A 19974-nucleotide genomic window follows, 5' to 3' on the forward strand; every position below is an offset into this window, starting at 1 on the left:
TCTGACTGCATGCAGAGAAAATATTGTTCTTAAACTGCCTCCATAACATAAAGAGGAAAAACTTGTTTTGGACTAACATATACAGCCTGAGACCTATATTTTCGAAATTGTGAGGGGGAGAGAAAAATCCTTCTCTGACCCAAACAGAAAAAAAAGATAAACCTTCAGCTTTATCTAAGTTTTAGTTTTAGGGACGGCAAGTGAGCCTGAATCATGGAAGGGCAGTGCTCTAGTGGGGTGCTGTGGTACTATGAGCTCTTAGGGCTTTGTAGGTGATGGGGAGAATTTTTAATTCACTGCGTCTGCTTAGGCTTAACTATTCATCTATATTCCATTGCCTGCTAAGTAATACCTACTATCTCTGCTGGTCTTGCTTCACTGCAAATAGTTACTAGTTGTGGCGTTATTAACAGTATGTTCATTATCTGTACTAATGCACCTCTAAAGTGACTTCCTAACTATTTAACGGTTTTGAAATATGGCAGGATTTCCTCATTTCTTTTACAAGGGACACCTAACAACAAAACAAGACAGTTCAGCCGCACAAACACTCGTCACACGCACAGAAATACAACTTAAAAATAATCACTGACGTTATTCAAAATGACTGAAAGCAGAACTTTAAGTTCCTCAGGGGGAACTATCCAGTTTATAGTTGGTATGAGGAACCTTTACAACTGAAACATTGTTTGATCATGGTTCACTTTTTCCAAACACTTTTCTTTTACCCAATCCTAACCTCGAGTTTTAAAAGAAAAATCCTGCAATAGGTATTTTCTTTGCCGTTATTGAGATGATTTCCAGTTACTCTGTCATTATTATTATCACACCACTGTACGCTGCTGTTTTTCCAGAGCAGGTGGAGGTAAACCTTTCACGCTTTCAGGCAGAACTCCAGGCCCGATCAATTTCAACATGTTCATTGTATACATTTTTTACACATTGACACTGTCTTCTCTCATGAATGTTATAAATATTGTTATACTTTTTCACGTGCCCTGCTACACATCGTAGAGACAAATTTGGGAAGGGGAGGTGAAAGGAGGTGATGAGATTTCCAATGTGTTGACCCGAAGTGGATTCATTTTCTCTCCAGGCACCGAGCCACAAGTACGAGGGCCACGGCAGCCACGTCACCAACGTCTGCTTCACCCACAGTGACTCCCACCTGCTCTCAATGGGCGGGAAGGACACCTGCATCCTTCAGTGGAAGGTGGTCGGAGGCTCGGCAGTCGACAGCAGGGAGAGACTGGCCTCGGCCTCGGCCTCGGCCTCGTCCACCTCCACCAGCTCTCCAGAACCCACCACCGGCTAGGGGGGGGAGTTGTTTATGATGAGTGACAGAGAGGGAGTCGTTCACACGAAGACAGAGAGACGTGTTAGTCAGTGGACAGCGGCCACAGCTGTCGACTCGGTGTGGCCTCTGTGCTGCCACTGCTGTGTCCCGTTTCATGCACGACATGTAGAGGAATCTTCTTCAGGAGGAGCAGCCATATTCACTTTCCACTTACACGCCTCCATATCAATGTAAATTCCCTGTGAAACTGAACAGTGGGATGCCTTTCACTGCACAGATTATCTGTCATTCTGTTGGACATTTGTTGAGGATCAGGAGAAGTGGTCGTGTATGTTTGCTGGCACAGAAACATGACTTCTGCAGTTTCGAGTTTATTGTCAATTCGGACACATGTACAGGACATAGACGGGATTGAAATGCAGTTTCTCTCTGATCCCCGGTGTAAACACATTAGTAGACAGAACATATAAGTACGCAACATATTTAGTACTCAAAACATAGTTCATAATACAACAAAGTATGCAGTCAAAAGGCACACTGTGGATAGGATGAGACAAGTGCAAACTGGAATAGTGCAAAAAATGAATTGAAAGTGCAAAAATACTTCATAGAAAGTAATGTAATGTACATGCACAGGCTATAATAGCATTTAAAGAAAGCAGCACTTGTAATGTGATGAGCAGCATTTACAGTTAAAGAAAAGACAAGATTATGAGGTGTTCTCATTGATAAGGAGTCCAGGTTGATTCAGTAACAGTTCTTCGTTGAACATTCCTATGTTTCCATTGATGTTTCTTACCAAACTTAACCAGAGCTGTGCACTGTGGTATAGGCCATAAGTATAGGCTTATCAAGATGTTTGCTTAATGATTTTTTTTTTAACATGATTTTCATATTTTTAACTGTTTGGTTGACATCTCAGCTAATACTGAAGCTGGTTTTAACTTTGCATTAGACAGACTGTGACAAACCTATTATACTGAAATCAACCCCTCAGCTTTTCTGACTTTTTCATTTTCTAACAGTTGATAGTAACACTTGAACATGATTACCTAAGTACAGTTTTATGTATATTTAAAAGAACATTAAGACGACTGTGATATTGTATCTGTCAAGCTCCCATTAAACTTCTGCAGACTGGAAAGTGTATTGTGTGTGAGGTGTCACTAGTGGGCAGTGCTGCTCCAGGAACAATGTGCTGTGCTGTTCTGTTTTATGGAGGGAAAAACATGTTCCCACTCCTCATGGCCCAGACCAGAGGAGCTCATATTGAACCCCATTGGTGAAAAGGGTTCGGAAACGTTCAGTTCAAACTGTGCTGGCAAATGCCATGCCACAGGAGAAGTCAGTCAGTATCCCTTAACGCTTAACACTGATCAAACAAGTAATCAGATCCTTTAATTAATCAATACTACAATGAAAAATGCTATTATATATTATAAGCATTATAAATACAAAAATGAATGTGAAGTATAAAAAATAAAGTATGATCATGCTGAGTGATCACTTTTAAAGTTTATATGTATTATAATATGCTTTATGCAATTGCTGCATCTGGTTGAGGTAGTTACATGTAGTGATGCACTGTATTTTATAAAGTGTTCATGTTTTGTAAAGTATATACAAAATATAATATTTCCATTTGAAATGTAGTAGGTTTAGGAGTATAACAAATGTACAAACTCAAATACAAGTACCTCAAAATTGTATTTAAGTGCAATATTTGAGTAGTAAATGTAATAATTAACAGCTATCACCTCCTCAATGTGAGGGGTGACAACTGAATAACATGTTGGGACCGGAAAAAGTATGTAACACAATATTTTATTTATTTATTTATGTATTTTTCATTCGTGGAATCTTAGTTTTTCATCTTGTTTTCTCTGTTCAGTGTGGAAGCCGATTTCTGCAAAAAAACCAAAAAATATTCATGATTAATGCAAAATGAACAAATTATGTGAAAAATCTAAATTGAGAAACTAAATCAATATCATGGTAGAGTAAATAAAACCTTTATTTTGTAGTTTTATTTGACAAATAGTACATATTCTGACTTTATGTAAAAAAATTAGGAGACAGCAAGTGAGACTTAATAATTAGACTAAGGTATAAAGATTCACTACAGATCAAACGGGTTTAAACTGAAGCTACATTCTATTGCATTTATGCTCTTACCCGTTGATGTCAAAAAATAACATCAAAGTCTGACACGATCCCTACAAAACCGATAGCAATGTCATTTGGATCATATTCGCCAGGTGTCTTTTTGTTTGATGAACTTTTTATTTTTTTATTTCTGACTTTACAAATGAGATACTAGATTACAACTGTCTCTTTTTAAGTCAATGATACAACAGACGATGTCATAATGTTGAGGTACTCATACAAAATATGGATAATAACTACTTTTTAAAACCTTTTAAGTAAAATAATCGAAGCAAGTCTTACTACTTAGTATGTCTCAACTTAAAAAGGCTCTTTCATATTATCATATTGACTTAGCATCTGATAGTTTTATTTAAAATGAGTACACTTACCAGCATTTGATCTTTTTTTTATTTCTTTGTGTTTCTGGGTTTCTGTACAGGCCTGTAAACGTTACTCAGATTTCACTATCTGAAAGGCAGTCACCACTGGGTTGAAATGAAAAAAGGAGGGTAATCCCAGTAACTATTATAATCTTTAAACTGGTGACCGTGTGAAGAAGCTCAGTCCATGTGCCGCTTGGCTCCTGTGAAGTGGGTGACATTATAATATATATAACATAACCCTTATGACAAGAGACTGACTGTTTCATCTGGTGATTTAATGGTTTCATTTCGAACGAGGTGTCTTTCCTTTCTGTTTGAGTGTCAGTACGCGTGCGTGTGTTCGTGTGCGTGCACGCGCGCGCATGTGTGTGTGCGTACCCAATTTCCTTATCTGCCTATATCTACAAATAATTGAACTTTCCTTACTTTGTGTGCATGTGTGCGTGATGTATAAAGTATATGTATATAAACCGTATTGCTCGCGACGGTGCTACTCCGTCACTATAACATGTTCAAAAGTTGCACACACGCATCAAGATCACAATCGTGCGTGAGAGTTCACATTTCTCGGAGTATGTCGCTTAATAAACCGAGGCCGGTGTGGGAGTTAATTGTGAGATGCCGGAGATTGTCGGCAACATCCGAAGATGACGATTAGCACACGAGCGACGGCGGCCAGTGAGTGTGTGTGTGTGCTTTCTGTGTGTGTGCTGAACTGAGCGGAGGTGAAGAAGAGGAGGATGAAGCTGGGAGCGGAGGATGGGAGGAAGAGTGGAGTAAGAGACAGGCTAGCCGTGTGTGAATGTGTGAGTGAGTGAGGAAGAGGAGAGGAAGGTCGTCCGAGGGACCGAAAACAAAGACTTACATTTTTTGGCTTCACCTCTGGAACGTTTCTTGCGGAAACTTTCAACTTTTTACCCGCCACAGCTCGGCTTGTTGTGCCCGGAGCCGGCTTTGTTTCGCGGCGGGGGTGTCTGCGATAAATGAAGGAATAAAATAGATCACCATCGACCATTTTCTACACAAGCGGGGAATACCCCGGGACTCTTTTTGACAAAGGTTACGAGAGAATGGCGGCTAACATGTACCGAGTGGGAGGTAAGGAATGTTTTACATTTTTAAGACACCCCCCTCAACGTGATTGTTCGTTTCGACACAAGGTGGCTAGCTAGCCGCTAGCTGTCTGTCCCGTTAGCCGCTAACTAATGCTAACTCTTTACTAGCGCCTGTACGTGCGTCCACTCTTGCATGGAAGAACGTCCAATTTGTTAAAACATCCAACAATGTAATGTGACCATGGTCAATGGGCAAACGTGAATGAATCCAACATTATCCCTTGGTTTATACTCAGTTGTGACTTGCCAAAACTGACCCTGTATTCGGTGTGGATATTTTAAACTAAGTGGAGTTTATATCCAGGATACATTAACTTTCAAAAACGATCGGTGTGGAATCCAGACTAACCCCACGACGACTGCCTGGCGAGCAGTGCGAACTTGTTCCGAAAGTTGGCACTTAATTCAAAATAAACGCAGCCTAGTCGATCGGGGGGAGTTTGCTGAGTCGTATTTGTAGTTGCAAGTAAGCGAAGCAAACGTAAATTGTCACATTTTTTCCGACGTGGGGTCTGTACATATGGTAACGTCCTGGAAGTGAACACAATGCTAGTTAGCGTTAGCTGCTAGCTGCTGGGAGGTCAGTATCGAACTAGCGACGTCTGCTGCAGCTAGCTAAAGCTGGTCGTCTGGCTTTGTCGGCGGGGTGGGTTAATTTCATTATCGCCTCCGCCATATCACTTCATATGCAACGGGTAGCGTTAGCCGTGCTAGCTTGGTTTGATTGCTAAGTTTTAGCCTTAAGCACCATATGTAGCTAGTCAATGTGATCGCCCCCCCATAATACAAACAGCTACGTGTTTGCTAAAGACAACCACGCCATCTGACCCGGTGGAATATAAGTGAAACACATAATTAAGCTTTAATCCAGGAATAAGATGAACTAAGTTAGCTAGCTAACACTAACTTGCTACCAGGATAGCAACTGCGGTATCCGTGAGACTTCCCATTTTTAATGTCCTAAAGACGAGGGAAACTTTAGCCCCACAGCCAAATCGAATGAATGAATGAATGAATACGAGGTTTCACATCACCTGGTAATGCCAAGTGTTTGTATGATACAGTTTAAGCGTTGCACGCTACATCTTTGCTAACACCGGGTTTCTAAATGTCACCCTCATCATGGAGAGAAACGAAACGCCGGTAGGGACTGCTAGCAACCCGCTGGATTGCCTTCACCATGTTTTTTCCCCCCCCAGTTCCATCGATAAGAACCAGTGCACTCTGTGGTTGTGGATGTAGGTCTGTCCTCTCGTCGTTAGGACTTTGTGTACCATCTCTGAGTCTGGTATTGTGGCGGCAGAAATGGCTGAATTGGCAGTCCGACTCTGTGACAGGCTGTATAAGGTCACATCGGAGTCTGTAGTCTATATAGGTCATCCTGATTAAACATTACACTGCTAAATATGCTGCAAAATTCTGTCTTAATAGATGGGGTTTGTCCAATTTCAGAATAGCATGCCACAATGTAAAGGGTTGTATTCTGACATGATGGTTTTGCTCTGCATCGTGTTTCAGTTTGTTCACTGCTTATTAAGCTGGTATTATGTACCTGAAACTCATATTTTCAGAGAACATTTTTTGCAGCACAATGCTTGTGGGTGGTGTTAGTGGTAAACTTGCAGATTGGGATGATATTGGGCTTTTATGAGATATCAGGTGTGGATTATTCAAACAGTGGCTCTGTGTTTTTCAGTTTCATTCATGGTGTACCGCACATGTAAATCATGGCTCTTTTTTGCGAGAGCCGACTGTCACTTAAAAGTTGTTTAACTGGTCTTTCATTGGTTCATCTCAATGTCCTGTGGTGGTTAAAAATACAATTTCAAGAGCCATACCTGGCTAATATTGCTTATGTACTCAGTAGCTTTTATTCACCTTTTATAAAGTGTTACTGTATTAGGGTTACATTAACCTCACTGATGTGTTTTTCCATACTCTAAAAATTGTATCAGCACATGTGCACTCACTGGTCTCCCTCTCTCTCTATCTTTCTGTGTGTGTAGCTGCCACAGCCAGTGTCCTTCTGTATGGCTGTTTGGCTCAGTGGCCTTTCCACTTCCCCACTATTAGTCATGTGGATATGCAGAGAAGGGATTTCTACATATGTGTAGAAAGGAGAAATTATAGGGACTATAATGAGTAAAGTAATCTGCACACCTGTGTGCACAAGTGCAGCGTTAAGCTAATAGGTAGCAAATAACTGCTCCTAATAGCTATGTTTGGGTACAGAAACTGCAAGAGAATACCCGGTGAATGTCACTATACCGAATTGCAGCAAATTCAACTGGTAGCACTAGTTCATGCCCATTTTGTTTCCTTTCTGTAAAATAATATTGATAATTGGTTATTTCAGTTATTATTGGATTTGAGAAATTCAGGTATTGCCATCCTTTGGATTATTGCTGCTTGGTGCAAACATTAAAGTCATGTCATGTCAATGTCATGATAATGAGACACAGGGACAACCTGGCAACATTCAATAGCAATATCGTGTAAAAACTTTCAGCTGGCGCTTCAAATTTTTAGCTGGTCCTAAGCTTTGCTGGCTAAAATAACAAATATGCTGTTGGTCGTCCATTGTATCCGCTGTAACTATTTAACTTCATGACAGGTGTAAATCAAATAGTGTTCAGTTTGTCTGTGTCCGCACACTTCTGTCAGTGCCTCCACTGTGTAACACCACTGCACAACGTTGAGTGTTCCTGTAGCTCCAACAAATCCAACAGAGACATTTCATGTCGGGGATGGTAATTCTTGAGGTAATTCTTCACAATGAAATTTCATTCATATCATATCAATAAACTAAGCTTACAGACTTTATGTATTTGAACCATGACCTTTAGTATTTGGGACAAGAAGCATGATTGTGTGTCTGTGTGTGAGTGAGACAGTCAGCCATCAGAGATGAAGGATAGCATCGTCCATTGCCCCATCCCAAGTATCATTTTAAGTCTAGCCCATACAATATTACAGTAAGCAACAAGCATATGATTATTTAATGACTTCCAAATTGACATTTAAGCTGCCCACAGTAACAAGGTTACGTTGTTTGGTTTTATAATGCAGAACTGATAAAATGGATGTATTTGGGGATAGATGCCCCACCAGTAATGTTGTTGGACATTAATCTGTCGGAATGAGTTCATATTCCTGAAGCAAGTGTCCATGGATTTTGAACTTAATGAGGATTTCTTTGTTGTAGCCGGCTGGTACAGACAGTTCTGTATGAGTGAGTGCCTATATTACCAGTCCTTCAGAAGCACAGAGTGTTGAGCCTGCATGTAAGATCATTATCTTCCCCAGAGATTAGTCAAAGGCCTTCCTCCTCTTCATTCACCCTCTAGCACCCTGCATACTGCACCACTCCAGCCGCATACGTCCACAACAAACACAGCTACCTCAGCAGACATTTTCTCTCTTTAGATCTTTTCTTCTATACCCACTTATACTTATATTCATACATTAACATTGAACCAGCTCATCTGTTTTCACCAGTGACAAGATTATTTAGCTGAGATGTCTGTTTCAAGGGGAGTTTGTGTGATTTATCTCAAGCGCATTATTTATTTATATATATTTTCTGTTTGATTGATCCATCGAATCCATCCCTCTCATTGATACACTCTGATGTCAGTGCTGGTGGAACATGATCTTTCGTTACTTTGTCCCATTGGGAAAGAAGAAGAGATGGACTGCCTGAATATAAAAGAACAATCCCTTCCCTCCACTACCATCTCTACTGTATGTCTGTCATGTCAAGCACATCAGAGTGTAAATTCACTCTCGTTGCTTCAACCAGTATTATGTAATGTAATGTGGTGAGGTTGTGTTCCTTCACTGGGAATGAGGAAGCAGAGCTCCTCTGGTCGGAGTCCCCATCAGTGTGTTAAGTAGAGCAAGAAATCCTCTCTCTGTATGAATCCTTCCTTCTCCATCTCCGCTTGTGGTGATTCATCAGAAAGCCACTGATATCCTCCTGAGCCTCTCTGTCCCTGCCTGTGGGAGGACCAGATGGAGCTTGACGTGAATCCACACTGCATCAAAAGATACAAGGAAGCACTCTGTGTGAACTAGTGGTGCAATGAGTGATAAATGCCTGGGGGTTTGATCGGTACAAGGTTTAAGGGCTGATCTCACAAGTTCAAGCTGTCAACAGCTGATATTTCAAGTCATGGTCACTATCATTAAATCTAATGAGCTAAATCTAAATAACTAAGTTAGGCAACAGTTAACACCAAGAGAGATATGGATGCAGTGGGCTTTTCTTAGTGTTGGGCTTCATGACAGGAGATTTTGTTTATATTTGATCAAATAAGTAATTTTATATCCACATAACAATACCTATGATTATTTGTAACCCGAACCATGTCTAAGAGTCCATGTCTTTGCAGATGTTAAGTTGTACCGGCAGCTCTCCTTCCATCTTCATCTCTATGTCACATGTGTGTCATGGGCCAAAGTCTTCCAATGTTCAAGTCCTTGGTTGGTTTTTAGCCTTTAACTGATTCCTGCATAGGTGGTAAGAGTTTAGTTGAGTTTTGAGTTTTTTGGGGCTGTTGCTTGCAAAACAATTTTCTGGTCAGAGGTCAAACTGAAACCACGTCCTTGTGAGGTAGCTCCTCTTTTAGAGACAAGCTCCTGGTTTTGTCTTGGTTCGGCATAGTCTTTCTTCTGTTCTGTGTCATGCTCAGTCTTCAACATGCAAGTCTCCTGCCTAGAACTATGCTGTGTGGCATAATGCAAATAGTTGTCCAAATTATGAAAGATATTGCCATAAAGAGTGATTAACGACAGATCAATATATAAAACAATACTTAAACAATACAAAAAAAAGTCACATAACATCTGTTGTAATTTCGTGTAGCCAGTGTTCCAGAGAAGATAAAAGGCCTTGAAGCAAACTGAATCAATCACAAACTGAGCACATTGTTAGCTTCAGCTTATTTGGCTTTGCCACCTTTTTTAACATTAAACCCAGTTGACTGTGTGTATATTTGTTTTCAATGTAACTTAAATTGAATAAGGCTGCCTAATGTGCCAAATGTCTACATTATGTTAACGGATGTTTTTCCCTTGCTTTCACTATTTGGTTATTCTTGCTCAGCTATTTAGCACACTTGCATGTGTCATGTATTTGTCATATATCGTGTGACATCAGGTCTCAGGACTTTGCATCTACACCTGGCATTTACTAGTGATCTTGTTATGTAGAGTCTTGATGGTATCACAAAAATGCAAATGTTAAGGGTGGAGCCAGTGGACTTCCACTTCCACATCAGGGGAATGGATGCAGCAGTGTTTTTTCATTCGTTCGTTTCAAAAAAATCTTTTCTTAGAAGTGGAAGCGTGGTTGTAGCTTTTTGATAGAAATAACAGGAAGAAGCAGCATTACGTAGCTTGAATTTGGCAAACATCTTAATCACAATTATTTTGTTTAATGGTGAGATCACGTATTATTTATCATAATAACTTACTGACATTGGAAACGTGCGCCTATTGAACTTGGGGATATCCTTGAAGTTTAAATGTAAATCAACTGGGAAGCAAATAAAAAATAATGTAAAATTGAAGAAGTTGACAGAGCTTTACTGTTGTTATTTATTCCTTTTAATGTTTGGCCATAGACTACTTTGTGATTGAATTTCAGCTCATTAGGCAAATTGGTCAAATTGCTTTGTATTACAGATGTCTCTATGTAACAAACTAATGTAACTACCTGAAAACGCACACACATTTTCCAAAAGCTGAATTAGTTTTTTTCTAGTTGACAAAATGCTCTCTTTCCATCACCTCTCCCCGAGTTTATCTCACCTTACCCTCAGCCAGGTTGAGCGTGAGTGTAAGCTTTCAGGTAGGGTGAAAGTGCACTGCTGTAAGGGAAACGGCTAAGTTGGATTTGATAAAACAAGGCAAACGAGAGCATCATGACAAAACAGTGTGGCACAATTATCGTTGTCTTGATTATTTGTTGTCGTAATCATTGTAGTCCAAAATCCCTATTAGAAATATTTACCAATCGGCCAGCCCTACCTGCCTGTACAGCTCCTTGAGTAGTTTGGCTGGTGGAACTGCATTCTGGTTGCAGTCTCTTTACACCTGCATTATAATGACATTTTCCCCCCACATAAAATCCAGGTGCAGGCGGGATACAGGTCCTAGGGGGGAGATTAGGAATGTCGGGATTAACAGGTTTTACGGTAACCGAGGTTTCAATACGTCACGGTTTCAAAACCGTAAGAATTGTAAAAACTACGATACCAACTATGGTGTCCTGCCTCAGGCGAGTCACGTAATTTGTGTGTGCGTCGTACGGTGAAATCTCTCGCGAGTCAAGTTTTGTGTGTGTGAGCCACTGAAACCTTAGTTGAGAAGAGGGAACTGACTAAACAGCCTTATTTTCCAGCAACGCTGGTCAAAAACCTCCATCGGAGGAGTTCACGGCGAGACGAGAAATCCTTGTTTACTTCGTTTTCTGACCAGCTCTGAAGGAGCGGCTGACACACCCCCTCTCTCTGTCACTCTCTCTCTTACTATTAACCATTATAAATGTAGCCGAGAGTGTAATTCACCTATACTGAGACATAATAGTATAATGAGGACAACACTTCTCATACACTGCTTATGATGACAGGAAACACAAATTCACCGACCAACCTTCCACAATAAGGCCACTAAATAAAATAGCTTACATAAATCACTTTTAACAAGCCAAACGTTGCACCATAAAATCTAACTGGATATAGTTAATAATAAGTATTTTAGTTCATTAGCTATATTATGAGCTATATATTGCTTGTTGTGTGTCTTTTCCCTTCTATAGTATCGATAATCGTGAAAACCGTGATGTTTCCTCTTACAATAATCGTGGCACCAAGATTTCATATCGTGACATCCCTAGTGGAGATGTAGTTGTTTCGTTTTGTAGTCCTCTTCAGTTTTCACTGCGCCACACACTAGGCTGCCTCATAGTGTCACCCACTAGACTCTCTGTCCAGCATAGTTGGTTTAATTCACCAGTGTCTCCCACATGTAACAGATCCTTACAACACAGACACGTGTACTCTCTCTCTCTGTCTCTAGCCCCGTACACACCTGGTATTAACATGTGTTCTTTGTGATCCGATCACAAGTGGAAAGCCCTAAATACAGGTGTGAATACCCTCAGAACGTGTAGCAATCAGATCACGCCAGACCACATTCGGAGGTGGTCTGGGCCGCATGTGTCCACATTCTTTTAGCAGTGTGAACGCAAATCCATCCTGGGCCACATATGAAGGACGTCGTACTCAGCTGACGTCCTCTGAGCCGCTGCAGTTTCACTACCAGTTGAACATACTTTTTCCTCTTCTCGTTGATCTGTTTGTAACCACCGCCGCAATATCAACAGTGATCACCACATTATTATCAATAAATTGATTAAATCGGTAAAATCTTTTTTCCCAGTTGCACAAGATTCATTCAGACTCTCCCAACTCGTCTCTTCACCTCTATTTCACTCGTTCGTGCCCACACACACGCCCTTTATTGACTTAAAGCACACACAGTATAACAGTAAGACACTCCTACACACACACACACACACACACACACACACACACACACACACACACACACACACAATGACATTGGACACATCTGTAAACTCAAACTTGAGATCCGACCACAAGTGGTCACAGGAAGCATTTTAATGCCAGGTGTGAACACACTGACTTACCGCTGGCTACTCGTCTCACAGGGCAGATGTTAAAATCTCTCTCTCTCTCTCTTCTCTCCCCTTTCTCTCACTCTCGTTCTAGTTCTTCACTGATACTAGCACAGAGGAGATCATAGACAGACAGGACATGTCACCTTCTTAGTCTGCTTGTTTTTCTTTATTGCTGACTGTAACTAAAACTTTCAGTTCTAATTCCAAGCCAATGGGAGAGAGAGAGACATAAACTAAATATTCTTTGCACCTCCCCCTGCTCCAAGAGAGGGTGAGAAGGAAGGGGAAAAAAGTTAAGCTCAGCACATAGGGTAGGACCATGAGAGCACATCTGAGGTCTTTTAGCATGATGTATGGTCCCATTCAGATGTGCAAAGCACTTCCTCAGTTAGCTTCCAGGTGTTGCTGATGTAAAGCTGAGTGACACAAAGATTTGAGATTTTGTGGTGATCATCACATGTCCAAAGTTGGGTTGTAATGATTCTGAAACCAAGACCGTGATACAAACATCCACAATCTAATACTGTGATACTGGAAGATGAAACAGTCCCAGTCCGGTGCCATCGCTACAGGAGCAGCCTGTTGAGCTCTCATGACTTCACCAATGTAACATTTCAAAATTCACACTTAATAATTATAATCAAGGTCAAGCTGTATTTTTTGTAAATATTACAAATAACACCAAATCTATTTCCTTTCAACTGTGTGTGTGTCGACTGCAGTAATTTAATTAGCTTAAGATGAATAGTAACCCTGAGACTACAGACCCCTTGGGCACTTTCGAGTCAGCAGTGTGGGAACATGTGGTTTACATGAGCTTCTCTACATGACCTTTTGTACCTTATTTATACCAGACCCTGAACCTCTAATAGAGGAAAATAAAATTAGCTCCTGGATTTCCTCCGACTAGCTTGTTGGATATTTGATGCTGCATCATGAGGATAGAGATTTCTCTGTAGAATTCTCTGTACATTACCTTTCAACCATGCTGCAATTGATCTGTTCCCCCCTCTGCCACATTCATTCTGCCGCAAATGAAAAATGTCTGTGTCAGTTCTGTGTGAGTGGATGATTACTTGTGGTTAGCACAATGGCGTGTTAAGAGTTGTGGATTTGAAGGAGGAAGTTGAGGCCTGTTGGTACAATGTGATGGTGTCACACACGGCCTATGACTGACTGGACTTTGGAATTTTTGACATTTGGATCAGAAATGTTAACCCATCATGTGTGTTGATCTTTGGCACACATTTTAACTTTTCAATTTAGAGCAGTTTAATTTTAAGCAGCTTATGAATTATGTAAAGATGTTCTTTCTAAATGAACTATAACCTAGTGTACCATTTATTTACTACACTTACTTACCTGTAGGTTGACAAATAGAAACAAATAATTTACCTTGTCTAGCAAGTATCAGTTGTAAAACAATTGCAGTTGCCACAAATGTCAGGCACCCACATCCACTTCCTAATTGGGTTTTAGCAGTCAGACATTAACCCTTACTACCTGCTAAGAGTGTTGCTAAACTTCTCTCCTGTTTGTAGCCTCGGTGTCTGTGTGTGATCTTCGCTATCGCTCTTCAGACACAAATTGGCAATCAGATTATTAGGATCGCTCTGGTCCTCTTTAACTCAAATGTCCTGGCTGTATGGGTCTTGTGTGGTGTGAGGCAGGTGAAGTGTGTGCGCACAAAATGTTGGACTTTTTTCCAATGTGTTTATGGGAAGTGAGTGCCTCATAAATTTGAGAGGGAACCAAACAAACGGAGAGTAGTCCCTTAAGTACAGGACGGGTCCTAATAACTTCTGATTATATACATGACATGTCCACATGAGTGGTCAAGTGATACGCATTTTCAAGTGCAGTAGTAAGGGCTTCCAATATGGAGATAGAGGGCTTGTCCAGACAGACAAAATGTGTTGGTGTGGATTTAGCATTTGATTACATACTGTATCTTGTTAGCAGATACATGTGACCTGTAGTTCAAACGTGTATATGATTCTAACCCCTTACAATACCTTACACATTACATCAATGGATGTAATATATCCTAACAGCTTGTCAGAGTTGTATGGGCCAGCTTCCAGTAAGTGCTGTGTGTCAGGTTAAATGGATTCCTTTCCATCCAGTATGCCAAAATCTTTTCAGTTCTGCCATGACACCCACAAATAATTCACAGAGATGATGGGATTCAATAGCTAAAATGTGGAGGCATCTATCAGAGGGTCAAGCAGACATGTATTTATGGCTGTATTAGTAAAGTATATTATTAGAAGAATATTTAATACAGCTAGTTGTTATTTTATGAGGTCTGGTTATGTATTGATGTGTTGATTTCCCCTGTGAACATGACATGAATGTCAAATCTTTCTTTTCTTTTGTTTCTTCCAGATTATGTGTACTTTGAGAACTCCTCAAGCAACCCTTACCTGATCCGCAGAATCGAAGAGCTCAACAAGGTTGGTTGTCTTCTCCTCGTCTTTCAACAGTCTCATCACATGTTTCAAAGACAACATTGTTTTAAGTGATCAGATAATGTTTTATTGCTCAGCTGTACACTCCAACCAGATGTGTTTCTCAGCTCCTACCACAGCCACAAAATATTCCGATTGACTGGCAGACATCAGTAAAAATGTATGTTAGGACACGTCAAATATAGTTCCAGTTAACGCACTATACACGAACACCATTTCCCTCAGTCCTCGACACACGTTTGCGAACCATAGCTAGAGTAACGACAACCACTTATGTAACAGCAGTAGCATATGACACAGGCTTGTTTCCCAGTCAAAGGATTAAGCTCATTTATGTAATACTCTTACATTGAAGAGCTTGTGCTCAGCACCAGGAGGACTGCATCATCTCGAGTGTTAATGGCTGCTCATCCCAATGAATGGATCGTAATAGAGACAGTGGCCTGCTCTCTAGGCCCGGTGTGGAACGTAGATGGAGCCACTGCATATGTCCTGTTGCTGCTTTCTAGGGCTGAATGGGGCTCCAAAGCTGCAGTGAGAATGTCCTGCAAATATTCAAAGTTTTGATGCGTTAGGTGGTGAGGGTTATGGAAATTGGACTGCAACGTTAAAGGGTCTGTATTTATATAGTTATTTTCTAGTCTTGATGACGACTCAAAGTGCTTTACAGGTTATTGCCATTCGCCCATTCATACAGCACTTTCTTCTATGAGGGGCAATTCGGGGCTCAGTATCTGGCCCAGGGACACTTCGGCATTCGGATGGGGAAGACTGGGATCAAACCACTGACCTCCTGGCTAGAGGACGACCGCTCTACACCCTCAGCCACAGCCGCACCCAAGCCTTTCTTAGCATGCAGGTTACATTGACATCAGTGTGACCTGTGGCCTGGTTGAAAAACATCTTCACAAATGTTTGGTTTATTCCAGGTGTTGTTTGCATAGTTTTAAATTTAGCTCATCATGTGGCCCAGTGTCACTTTCAAAGTTTCAGTTCTGGTAACATGACTTTGTCACATGATGCGCAAAACCATGTCCTTTTCTGAGAATGGCTAATAATAATTGATGTTGATGCACTCTTCCCATCTGCATGCCCGGAGATGCACTGTATGAATGTGTGTGTGAATGGGTGAATGGCAATAAACTGTACTGTAAAGCGCTTTGAGTGGTCATCAAGACTAGAAAAGAACTATAAAAATACGGACTATTTACCATATAAACAGGAGGACTTGGTTCCAAGAAAAGTAACGTCTTCAGTACTGTGGAAGAAGTTTGATAACATTGACCTTTTAGATAAAAAGAGCACGGGGCGGCATCACACAACAGAGGCCACACACAGTCATCTCCTCACTGCACTGATGACACGGTCCTGAGTGGGGAGAATCTCAGTGCAGAAGCAGGAGAGCACAAACAGCCCAACAGCAGGCTGAAGTTTGCTGATAATCGGTTTAAAGTTTCTATTTTAACGTTTAAAGTATAATCTCGGTCATAGATAGATGTTAGTTTTTATTGTTTCAATTCCTGTTTGTTACAAGTTTATAGCAGAGATGTAGTTACACTGCAGCATCACTAGAAAAAGTCTAAAAGAGCAACCAGATCAAAAGTCCAGGTTTTAGACTACTCTCAACTCTGAGGCCCAACATCTCATCACAGTTATAGTAACCTGAAGTATTTAGTATTAATGATTACTTGGGGTGTAATGGTCATGGTTCAGTATGTTTTCGGTACAGTAGAAACCAGGAACAGAAAACATTAAACTGATTGTTTATTTATTTTTATTCAACCCTGGTTAACTGAGCAGACTATGGCCATCTTTCTTACTGAAGTAAATTTTACAAAAGTAAAATAAAACAAGCGGCAGCTTTAAAGCTGCTGGGAGCTGGGTTTGCACGGAACTCGTTTCTAATGTGAGTGTTATTTCCAATGTTAGTGGGACATCACTACATTTCCGAATGCAGTTGCGCAATGTCAGCTTTTGTACGATCCACTTGTCTTTGTACGTCGTCATCATAGTGAGTGTGAAACTAAAATGTTCCCACACAGCAGACTTAAATGATCAGGGAGGGTCGTCATACTCCCGTTTGTCTGTGGTCGCTATGACCACAAGCGTACAGCAGATCCGGTCCTTCGCTGATGTTGTCCTTCGGATTTTTAGACTCTCACAAATAAGTCCCTCACGTGGACTCGCTGCATTAGTTCGGTACATACGGTACACACATGCGTAACGAACTGAAAGGCCCATACCGTTTTTTGGTTTGATACATGTACCTTTACACCCCTAATAAATACAATAATATAACTAACACCATATCAAATGTGCACAATTACCTCTACCTAAAGATGAGGGTTTAACTTGAGAGGCTTTAATTGCAACAATTCAGTTCAGAATATCATGGAATGCGGTATTAAATTGCAGTATTTGCCAATGTTCAGTTCGCTGTTTCAGGAAAAAAAAGTAGGCTACTTGGTATTATTGAACTTCAGACAAATATGAATAACAATGTTGCATAGTTATGCTGGGAAATTGATAAAGAAGGAAATAAACTGGTTTTAAACAGCAGTGTTTACCCCTCCATTGTCTAGAGACAAACCAAAGGGAAACAAATACAATTCTTTTTTTAAATTCAACTCTGTGCACTTGTTTCATTTCAGCTCAGTGTGTGAGTCTACTGCATCGTGCATCATTTGTGTCTACTGCACGAGTGTCTTTCCACGCCAAGAGACTTGTTGACAACGTATCATGTTAAGTGCAGATATCGACGCCAAATGTTTGAAAGTCAGGACAAAATATAAGCGTCTGTTTAACACCGGTAAAAATTGGTGGAGTCGAGTTGTTGCTGGTCATTGCCAGAGCACTAGCAGCTCCTCAGTTGTTTCTGCTTGCTGTTTTTTTACTACACATAAAAAATCCATGTTACTTCCTGCACGTTCTTGCCTGTGTGTTGACTTGCTAACTTTTGTTGATGCTGGACAATATCAACAAACTCACCACAGTAATCATGGTAATTAAAGATTGAAATGGCACCATTTTCCTATGGTTTACATTGAAACCGACATCCCTGCTTGAGCTTAGGGAAGGCAACATTAGACAAGTACGAACCCAATTTGCATATTTTGCACATCACACAGCCATGCATCTCAATTTTTCATCTGGACTTTGCATTTCACTGAGGTAACTGGGATGATTGGCTATGCTGCTTCTGGGCACTTCCAACTTCCAATTCAGAACCTCAACCTGTAAGTATGTCAGTAAAACCTTTTAGTCTTAGCTTAGTATCAGTTGCCTGTACATAACTACCACCAACAGTAGCCCCCAGCTAACATGTAGCTATTGAAAATAGTGTTCATATAACTTAATCCAGACTCAAATTAAACAGTTATGTCACATGGTTTAAGCTGAATTATTATTATTTTTTTAATTGGGGTAGTTTCTATCATATTTCACCAAAATATGCTTGTTAGTTTGTGGACAGTCATAAGATCTCACTTCCTATGCACTATATGCAAATGCACACATACATCATTTTTGGTCACAAAAACATTTCACAATGACAAAGTTAGGTTGTTCCGCATTCATAAGTGGTACTAATGATTGGATTGGATCTCAAATGCTTTCTCAATGACTCGTGGGTGTGTTCACACCTGAACTGGCCACTTGTGTTGGGATCACAAAGGATAAATGTTAATAACAGGTCTGAACTGGACTTTACTAAATCCTCACTAAATCCACTCCAGCCCAGAGTGATCTGAAACTATGGAATTCTGTACACCTCCATAACAATCAGATGAACATTAACTTTTAATCAGCAACCCATGTTCATATAATTTAGTTAACTTAATTGTGTTTAATTCAATTTTGTTGACTCTGTGTGGGCTCCAGGCTACTTGTATACTTAGTCATTAGTACTGTGATCATCAAACCCCCTGTTGAATGTTTCTCCTTTATATTTATCTGAAGGTTCACATAGATGTCTGTAATGAAACTATATAGTGTTCCCATAATGGTGAATCTGGTGTGATTTACAGATTATCTGAGTGTTGTGATGGAGCTTGTGTTTGTGTTCCTGCTGTCTTCACAGTAGAGAGACAGTCAGTGGAGCAAATTATCACTGGGTGGGTGTCGGGCTTCACTCAGGTGTCAGCCTGAACAACACAGCAGTCAGCAGCATCAGTAAAGTGTCGGGGTACTATCAACGGGAACACGAATGTGGATGACCAGTGTGTCACTTTCTGTTCTCAGAGCTCTTACACCATCTGAATTAAGGTTTAGTGTGTAAGATTTAGGTGAAAGGGATCTATTGGCAGAAATGACGCTTTTATCCAAAGAGACTTACAATAAGTCGCTTATATATTTAATTTAAAATAATATTTTCTTTACCCGCCTTGCATGTGCCCTTTATATTTAAATACTTTATATTTACATTGGGAGTGAGTCCTTTCTACGGAGGCTGCCATGTTTTGTTTTTTTTTACAGCAGTGCAAACTGGACAAACTAAACACCTTATGAGTTTTTATGACTGAAGGCTACCACAGGTTCTCTTTCATGTTTGGAAGGGGAGGATGAGGTTAGGGGTATTCAGCTGCAACATGCAACTTCACCACTAGATTTGACTAAATTCTTCACACTGAACCTTTAACTTCAGTATACAAAAGAAAATATTTACCCCAACACACGAGAGCGCATGACCTGGGCTGTGTACAATAGGGGCTCTGGCTGTTTTGTGCACTATACTGTATATACTCTGGTTATGGATGGTGTTTCATGCTATAAATAATCTGTAGTTTCTGGTGTTTTATAAGGTTTAATTTAGTTACACTGTATTACCAGTTGATATGAAAACTTTTCTCAAACT

General features: G+C 40.4%; 2 protein-coding genes across 3 annotated transcripts in view; both read left to right on the forward strand.

The window, feature by feature from the left end:
• eml3 (EMAP like 3) overlaps positions 1-2441 on the forward strand; it is a 50043-nt gene extending 47602 nt beyond the window's left edge. For both annotated transcript variants that reach the window (XM_035149396.1, XM_035149398.1), the window contains one exon: positions 1097-2441. In XM_035149396.1, the coding sequence (XP_035005287.1) occupies positions 1097-1315 (219 nt within the window). In that variant the 3' untranslated portion in view covers positions 1316-2441. The remainder of the gene's footprint in view (positions 1-1096) is intronic.
• A 2345-nt stretch (positions 2442-4786) lies between these two features.
• The window catches only part of mta2 (metastasis associated 1 family, member 2), a 33713-nt gene continuing 18525 nt past the window's right edge, over positions 4787-19974 (forward strand). The window contains exons 1-2 of the mRNA XM_035149399.2: positions 4787-4926; positions 15040-15107. Of these exons, the coding sequence (XP_035005290.1) occupies positions 4899-4926; positions 15040-15107 (96 nt within the window). The 5' untranslated portion in view covers positions 4787-4898. The remainder of the gene's footprint in view (positions 4927-15039; positions 15108-19974) is intronic.

Source organism: Hippoglossus stenolepis, chromosome 23, assembly GCF_022539355.2.
Source record: "Hippoglossus stenolepis isolate QCI-W04-F060 chromosome 23, HSTE1.2, whole genome shotgun sequence".
In the NCBI taxonomy this organism is placed as follows: Eukaryota; Metazoa; Chordata; class Actinopteri; order Pleuronectiformes; family Pleuronectidae; genus Hippoglossus; species Hippoglossus stenolepis.